This window comes from Carlito syrichta, unplaced genomic scaffold (assembly GCF_000164805.1).
Source record: "Carlito syrichta isolate Samal-C Ts95f unplaced genomic scaffold, Tarsius_syrichta-2.0.1 Scaffold301892, whole genome shotgun sequence".
NCBI lineage: Eukaryota > Metazoa > Chordata > Mammalia > Primates > Tarsiidae > Carlito > Carlito syrichta.
In genome coordinates, this window is record NW_007245988.1 from 251,838 (window position 1) to 261,021 (window position 9,184).

At 42.5% G+C, this 9,184-nt stretch overlaps 1 protein-coding gene across 5 annotated transcripts in view; it reads left to right on the plus strand.

Annotated features, from left to right (window-relative positions):
* Positions 1-1,764: 1,764 nt before the first annotated feature.
* MON2 (MON2 homolog, regulator of endosome-to-Golgi trafficking) overlaps positions 1,765-9,184 on the plus strand; it is a 107,834-nt gene continuing 100,414 nt past the window's right edge. For 3 of the 5 annotated variants that reach the window (XM_008055613.2, XM_021711168.1, XM_021711169.1), the window contains exon 1: positions 1,765-2,276. In XM_008055613.2, coding sequence (XP_008053804.1) covers positions 2,166-2,276 — 111 coding nt within the window. In that variant the 5' untranslated portion in view covers positions 1,765-2,165. Of the gene's footprint in view, positions 2,277-5,158; positions 5,237-9,184 lie in introns of all 5 variants that reach the window. The other 2 variants (XM_021711170.1, XM_021711167.1) reach the window with 2 other exon arrangements.

A 9,184-nucleotide genomic window follows, 5' to 3' on the forward strand; every position in this document is an offset into this window, starting at 1 on the left:
GTGGAAGGATAGCTGGAGCCCAGCAGGTCAAGGCTGCGGTGGCCGGGAGCGGCCTCTGCACTCCAGTCTGGGTGACAGAGTGAGACTCCAACTCAAAAAAAAAATTTTTTTACACAGAATACTAGATATAGGTACTTGTTACACCTTAATAAAAAAGTTTTGGCTTTTCAAATCATTATAAGTATTGTTTTTAATTAATGAATTCCAATTACATTGCCTCAACCCTACAGAACTGAGATGTGAAAGACCCTAAGAAAGATGATTTTGAGTCCATCAGCCAAAGTTACAAATAATGAAAAATTCAAAAGGAAAGTTGGTTACATAGTGAAAGACACCAGGTAAGAGCCTGATCGTCAATTGCTAGGATAGTTTAAAGAATCCTTTTAATAAGCTCTCTGGGACCTCAATAATAGTTTCTGCCATACAGTCCTTCTGAACTGTTTTGCTAAATTCACAAGTTTTCACACTTAAAGGTTATACTATAAGAGCTGTCAAATTTCCCAAAAGTTGTGTACAGTAATAGGCACAAATGATCCAAATTGCCATAGAGGCTCCACACCATTGCCTGACCTGCCATCTTTATCCAATCTTGCTTTGCTTATCAGAAGAAAAAAAAAAAAAGAAATTGAGGTACAAAGCATCTCTGTAACGGCGCCTTCTAATGTCACTGCCGAACAGTGCCGACCACTGACAACCTCGGGCTCACTACCCTACGTCCTGTAAGGTGTCATCAGCTCTGCCGTCTGGAGGTGTTGGCTTTTCAACCCCCACCCCTACTCTGTTTCAGGATTTTTTGGTCTACCTTTCTCTGCTTTCTGCTTAGCAGCTGCGAAATGGCAAGGGCAAAAATAGACTTACCTGGGTCTTCGGAGAAGCACAGATTTTTCTGTTTGGTTTTCACCTCACATTTATTGGGCACCACAGGTCTAATGAAGGTTTGTATATCTCTTCCTTATTTGAGACTCAATCCCCCTCTGATTTTAGTAGAGCATTCATTCATTCAACAAATATGGATTGATTACCTACTAGATACCTGGTACTGAGATATAGCTGGGAACAAAACAGAGAGGAAAAATAAAAAATAAAATGAAAAATGAAAAAAATAAAGCAGCAGCCCAGCTCTCTGGAAACCTTCCTTTCCTGGGGGCGGGGGAAGGGGGTAGCTGGGAGGTAGAGAGGTGGGGCGGCTCACGTAGCGCTTGGGAGAAGAGGTGAATGGAGAAATTCTGACTTTTACTCCAGTGAAATGGGAAGTCCGCGGAGGGCGTGGAGCAGAGGGCAGTTCTGCTGTACGATGATAAAATAAGGGGCTGCTCCGCAGTAAGTGCAACCGTGTCGCTTAAAAGACGAAGAGGCTGTGGGTACAGACTTGGGCCACCAGTCCAGGGACTCGAGGAGGCAGAAATGAAGAGGAACAAGACAAATTAAGATTAACCCCAAAGGAAGCAAGTTCTTTACACCGAAATGCAATTTTACACAAACATACCCAAAGAGGTATGCCAAGGAGTATCCGGGGGCTCTATTCGGACACTTGTCACTGAGAAAGAAGCCACCCTGGACGCCGCAAACTCAGTTCTCAGCCTACCGGACGCCGGGGATGGGACTGGGGCGGGGGGGAACGCGCGCCCCTCCCGGAACCGAGTCTGCCCCGAGCGCGACCACGCCCCCGGCCACGCCTACCAGCGGCTCGCCGTCTGGGTTGGCCGCGGCGGGGGCGATGGCCACGGTGCCCGGAAGTGCAGCTGACGTGTCCCGGCCGCGCTTGGAATTGTGGGCGACTCGGCTAATGGCGTCGGCGACTTCGAGGGGCCTGGGGAGCCGGCGCTGAAGCATCTTGCCGTGTCGGCCGCTGACACCCGGTGTGGCCGGGCCCCGCGGCAGCGGCGGGGACCTGCCTGCCTTGTGGGCTCCTCGGCCGGAGCCGCTGGGGCCTAGTGGGGTGGGGCGGCTGCAGGGGCGCCCCCGAGGGGAGCGGAGGTGTTGCGAGGAGGCTGCGGGGGTCGCTCGGGTGCGCCCGGGGGTCGCAGCCCAGGCCTGGGGGAGCTCCAGCAGCGGGCGGCGGCAGAGCCGGAGGCTGCGGCGGGGAGCGGCCGGTCGCCCCGAGGAGCTGACAGCGCCGGAGTGCGGCCGTGCCTCTCGGAAATCCGCTCGGACCTGGGAGGATCATGTCTGGCACCCACAGCCCCGAGGCGGTGAAGAAGCTGCTGGAGAACATGCAGAGCGACCTGCGGGCCTTGTCGCTGGAGTGCAAGAAGAAATTCCCACCTGTCAAGGAGGTAAGCTGGGCACGTCGGGGGGAGGCAGCGCGCGACCTGGCACGGCCCTGGAGACCCGGCCCTTCACCCCAGACCCGATGCCGTGTCTCCTGTTCTCGCGGCCCAGACCTCTCAGATTTGAGTCTGTGGATGGTCCCACGAGCGCTTCTGGGAGTTTCCGTGGAGAGTGCGGAGCCGCCTTGGGTCCCTCCCCTCTCGGGTCCTCCCGGTATAGGCTGGAAATTCGTGGAGCGAGCCCGCTCGGTCAGTTCAGCTCCGAGTCCTGTACGCTGGCCTTTCCCAAACGCGAAAGTGGCCGGCCAGAAGGGAACAACTTCTGTCTGTTGCTCCTGTGAACTCATGCCCACCCGGCGTAGTGAAACCGGCGCTCTTCGCGTTTATGGTGTATCACTGGGTTGGGAACAGCTGTCCTTCTTGGCATGTGTCATTCAGCTGAAATCTCTGTCGACCCCATGCAGTGTCCATAAACAGCCCGGAGCCACCTAATTTATGGCAGACACTGGAGACCCACAGTAGCCACGTTGACCCTTGTTGCTACGAGCAATGCTGCAGGGGAAGTTTGGGCTTGGAGTCCAAGCAAATGCACCTGAACTTGAGTTCCAGCAAGACATTCTAAGCTTTCGGAGCTTCAGCTTTATTTCGGCTGTCAAATGGAGCTAAAGGGTGGTTTTATTATATCACGTATGAAAAAGTCGTCAGAGCAAAAGGGTATTGTTCAAAGAGACCCAAGTTAATAATCGGTACACATTAAATACTCCAAAGAGTAACGGAACATTTTATTACTTAGTCACTGCCAGCTTTTTCTCTTAAGATGCTATTTTACTTTTCTTAAAATTGAAAAACTGCTCAGTTTTTTCCCTCATCTTTGAAAGAAGATAGTTTGGTGGGACTATTGTAAAATTATTTTATTTTTTATTTGTTTAATATGGTTTGGTTTACCTGCAATTTTATTTACTGCTTGCCCTAATCCCCAAGGGATTTCATGTTTCCATACTTATTTATTATGAGGAGTCTGTAATCGGAACTCAACCAATAATGTTTGGATTTTAGGCTTATAAGAAATCTTAACTTTTCTGTAAGTGGTTTGTTATATCAGTCTTCAACAAACTCCACCTTGCTTTTTTTTTTTTTTTTTTTTAAAAAAGAAAGCATATGTTACCCAATGATGGAAGCTGGATGTGCCACTTTTGGAAAGATGGCTATTATGATACATCTTATTTTTCAGATAGTAGTTTGTTTTGATATTAATTTTTATTTTTTTCACAACATCTGTTTAAACTATAACAAGTAAATTTAAATAATTAGACTGTTTTAAAGAATTTTAAAGAATTAGGGTGTTTTAATTGTTAGATAAATGGTCTCCTTTGAAAAATATCAAATCCTATTTTGTAATTTCAACAATAATTTATAGCTGTTCCCAGTTCTAATAATGTATTGAGAAGCTGTGTTTCTTCTGTATTACAGGCTTTTGTGGCCTACCTTGGGAATTTAATTGTCATTTATTATGTTATTTCTGTGGGAAAATGCATTCAGAGTTCCAAATAGGTAATTCACAAAGTTTTGGAACTCAACCTGTTCCTAATCTGGAATCATTTAACCTGAGTTTGAATGTGATTTAGTCTTTGCTCCTAGTCTTTGAGATAATAACACCTCATCAACAAGGGTACCTGCATAATGAACATTTGTATACCTAACCCTGAATTGTACCCCACATCTTTAAAATTAAAAAAGAGATAATAACAAATAACATACATAATTTTGTATGTGGTGCATGCTCTGTAAGAATTTGTTGAATGAAAGAATCTTGACTCCTTAACCAATAATACTTGCCTACTTTAGAAATTGAAAATGATCTTGACTGTGTCACAGTTTTAAAACGAGGATGAAGTAATTAGACTAATCATGATGATTTTTTTGGAGGAGGCTTTGACTTTCAAGAGATATTTTGGTTGAATTAAATTTTCCTTGGTAAATTAATATCAGTGCCAATTTTTGGCTTTTGTTCTTTAAGGAATTGGTAAGGTTTTGCTTTTGTTTTTCTCTTTGGGTGCTAGGTAGACCTGATGGCAAAGCCTTTCTAAGTATAAGAAGCTTTTTCTATCTTCTTGTAGATTGGTTTGCTAGTTAACACTCTCCCAATGTTCACAGAAGCTATCTGAAAAATACTCAATGTGGACTGTTTATATGGTTACTCAGGAACTTAATATAATACAGCTCTGACTGAATACGTGCTTTGAAAGGGATAGCTCCTTCCCCAATACTTTTAAAAATAAGGTAGAATGGAGATATTTCATATTTAGGCTTTATTCAAGATTTTAGTAATTTTGACTTTTTATGGCTATAGTGTTTGTCTGTAAACACTTTTTAAAATTAATAATAAGCTGGATTTTAAAGATTTCAAATCTGTTAGAAAAACAGAAGAAAAGAGTATTGATAAAGAGTAGAACCTTATTTACTGATGTCTACCTCCTATCTTTGGATTTTCTAAATGATTTTCCCCACATATTATTTTCATTTACAAATCTGTTATTTGCATATTAAATTATTATTGTAGTGGCTATAATTTCATTCTGTTATTTATAATAAGTGTGGATTAAATAATATCAGCAATACACTTTTTTTCTGTTTATTTTTTCTTTGTCCTTAAACATAAATCTCCATGCTTTAGCAGCATGCCTTTTTTTTCAGTACAATTTGTACTAGCTAATTTGTTTTGGAATATTTGTATGAAAAATTTTTTCTTTGCCTTAAAAATCACTTTGAAGCCCTCTATAATCACTTCTATGTAATTGATATTCAGTAGCCTTCAGAGGCAGTGATCACTGAAGCTTTATGCTTATGTGTTTGTAGATAAGAACTTTTTGATCATTTCCTATTTGTAGGCACAAATGAGGGGAATATAACTGAGCCTGGGAAGGGAGTTGAGGGGATCATTCCTGGAAGAGGAAGTAGCACATATTGTTTGTATTCCACGTAAAATGAATTTCATATTGAAGGTGATCAGGAGCCATTAGAGCTTTTTAAGAGAGGGAGCAATATGATCAATTTCATACTTTGTAGCATTGCCTTGGTAGGAAGGATTAGAGGGAATTAAGATTGAAGCAAAAAAGCAAATTTTAAAAAGTCATCATTGCCTCCGTTGAGGCAGGAGTAGACATAGAGAGGAAGTTGCTTGCATTGAATTAGACAGTAGTAAGAGAGAGTGTGGATTGAAAAGGCAAAATTACCAAGCCGTGGTGACCTTTTATATAATGGAGAGAGAGAACTGTGTGATGCCTGCTAGGTTCTGGCTTGGAAATTAGGTGGGATCTCTAAGAGAAGGAAGAAAGGAGAAGGAAATGTCTTTGGAAAAATGAGTAGTCATGAATATATTAAGTTTAAGATTTATGTGTGACATCCAAGTGGAACTAGTCAGCAAGTATTTGAAAATGATAGCTGGCACTTAAGAAGAAGGAACTAGAATTTCAGATTTAGGAGTTTCAGTTTATACATGGCATTAGAAACTGTAGGAGTGAATGAAATGGGCCAGAAAGAGTATATATACAGAATGAAAATATCAGGGCTGAAGAAGGAACTTTGGGAAGCCAAAGAATTAAAGAGAAAGAAGCAGTTGGTAGTCTAAAGTTAAAGAGGCAGGAGAGGAGGGGAGAACTTTCTAGAGCAAGGTCCCTGAGAAAGCTGGAGTTTCAGTGGCATAAGTATGTGAACAGGATTTCAATCTGAGGAGGGACATATCTTCCGACAGAGGAAGAACAAAGGGACAAATGAGTTTGAATGTGATAAATTTGAATGAGAGGCAGATAGTGGAGAGATAAGAAGTTGTAGATAGTTTGGTCTGTGGCCTCTGGTTTCTTGCTAAGATAGGAAACAAACATGTTGCTTGGGGTAATTAGTGATGAAAGAAATGGGCGATGGGAAATTTAGGAAGAGCGGTAGATCACCTTGGAGAAGTGGTGGAGAAATTGACTTGGAAAATTTACTAGTCTTATCAAGAAAAGTGGTTGAAATGATGGTGAATTATGAGTTGATCCCCAGAAATAGGATACCAGTCGTTTTGATTGGTTGGAAGAAGATGGGAGGGTTAAGATCTGGCAGCACTAATTTAATAAAAAAGCAATGAGTGGATTGCCTGAGCCCGCGGGTTCAAGACCCGCCTGGGCAACTTGGCGAGACCTCATCTCTACAGTAAATCAAAAAATTAGCCGGGTATGGTAGCACGTGCCTGTAATTCTGGCTACTCGGAAGGCTGAGGCGGAAGGATCGCCAGAGCCCTGCAGGTCGAGGCTGTAGTGGCCACTCCCGGCCACTGCACTCCAGTCTGGGCGACAGAGTGAGACTTCAACTCAAAAAATAAAAATAATAAAAAAATAAAAAAATTAAAAAACAGTTTGGTTAGGAAATGAGAGAACTAGAAGAATAGGAGTTGAGACAACAGTGGGGATATTGAATTTTAGATTGTCAAGTGGAGATGTACTAGAGGATGATGAAGTCCAGGGAATGGGTGGTAGAAAAGTAAAGGGAATGAAGGTCACTTGAGTTGAAGTGGCCAGAATTAAGGTTTTGGATGAATTTTTTTCTCTCTTTCTCTGTCTCTTTTTTTGCAGGGGAGAGTGGGGGTCAGGGTCTTGCTTTGTTGCTTAGGCTGGATATAGAGATGCACAGCTCACTGTAGCCTCAAACTTCCTGGGCTGACGCGATCCTCTTACTTCAGCCTCCCAAGTCGTTGGGATTACAAGTGTATGCCACAAGCCCAGCCAATTTTTTTTATTTTTTAAAAAAATTTAACTTTTTTTTTTTTTTTTTGAGTTCAAGTCTCACTCCTTCACCCAGGCTGGAGTGCAGTGGCATGCTCACGGCCACCCCAGTGTTGGCCTGCTGGGCACTGGCGATCCTTCTGCCTTAGCCTTCCAGGTAGCTGGAACTACAGGTGCATGCTACCATACCCAGCTAATTTTTTTATTTATTGTAGAGACGAGGTCTCACCAAGTTGCCCAGGCTGTTCCCGAACTTGCGGACTCAGGCAATCTTCTCATCTTGGTCTCCCAAAGTGCTGGGATTACAGGCTTGAGCCACTGCACCCAGCCAAATATTTTACTTTATTATAGCGATATAGATTCCAGGTACCCTTTCTGTTGTTATGTGCCCTTGCTCCCTTTCCTGGCAGTGCCCAGCAACTGCTGATCCCTCCTTTGTACTGTGATTGATGTTCAGTTCCCACTTATGAGTGAGAACATACAATATTCAGTTCTTTGTTGCCATGTTAAATCATTAAGTATGATGGTCTCCAACTCCATCCAACTTGCTGCAAAGTCCATGATTTTGTTCTTCACAGAACCCCGGCAAGGTATTACATGAGAATACCATCACCAAGGCATATAGTAATCTGCTCCAAAAAGTAAGCATGAAAGACCTAAAGGCAGCAAGAAAGAAAGGTCAGACTACCTACCAGGGAAAACCCATCAGAATCACTCCACACTTATCTGTAGAAACACTAGAAGCCAGAATAGATTGGAGTCCAATTTTTAAAGTTCTTAAAGATAAGTGATTCCAACCAAGAATGTTCTACTCAGCCAAGCTAAGCTTCATCAGTGATGGAGAATTAAAATCCTTCCCAGACATCCATTCCCTAAGAGAATATAATATGCCTCAATAACAGCCCTTCAAGAGATACTTAAGAAGGTGTTGAGCACAGAAACAAACAAACAGATGTACCATACACATAACAAAAGTACAGGCAAAAACAGAGTTAACAGAGCATACACAGCATCCACAAAAATGGAAACAAAGCAACTTCCCAAGAGCCCAATGACAGAGATAAACTCTCATATACCAATAATCAACTTGAATGTAAATGAATTAAATGCACCACTGAAGAGACGTAAAGTGGCAAACTGATTAAAAAAAACATGATTCAAGAATTTGCTGCTTCCAGGAAATTCATCCTTACTGCAAAAGTAGGCTTCATTCCCGTGAAGTTTGTGCCTTCAACTGGTCTTTACTTCCCCTGGTAAAGGACCAGGTACCCTTTGTGTTGTTATGTGCAACCCCACAAACTCAAGGCTGAAGGCTGGAAAATGACCTTTCAGGCAAGTGGGAGACAGAAGAGAACAGTTCTAATATCAGAAAAAGCAGTCTTCAAACCATCAAAAGTTAAAAAGGACACAGAAGGACACTACATAATGATAAAAGGCTCAATCCACCAGCAAGAAATATCCATCCTAAATATATATGTACCCAACACAGGAGCACCAGGTTTTACAAGACAATTACTAAGCAAACTAAAAGAGGACATTGACTCTCACACAACCATAATTGGAGATCTAAATATCCTACTAACAGCTTTAGATAGATCATTGAGGCAAAAAAACCAACAAGAAGATTCAGAGCCTCAATTCAATGCTTGATCAAATGAACTTAATAGACATCTACAGAACATTTCACCCAACAACTACAGAGTATACTTTCAACTCACCAGCACATGGAACATACTCCAAGGTTGGTCACGTTCTCGGACATTAATCAAGCGTAAGCAAATTTCAAAAGATCAAAATAATACCATGTTTCTTCTCAGATCTCAGTAAAATAAAAAATATCGCCAACAAGATCCCCCAAAACACACAAGGAATGGATACTAAACAACATACTGTTGAGTGACTTCTGGGTCAATATGGAAATCAAAACAACATAAAAAAAAAATCCTGGAAACAAATGACAACAAAGACACAGCAGAATATCTGGGATGCCATGAAATCAGTCTTAAGAGGAAAATTGATAGTATTGCACAGCCGGACTCGGTGTCTCAGCCTGTAATCCCAGCGCTTTGGGAGTCCGAGGTGAGTGGATTGCCTGAGCCTGCGGGTTTGAGACCTGCCTGGCCAACTTGGCGAGACCTCATCTCTACAATAAAT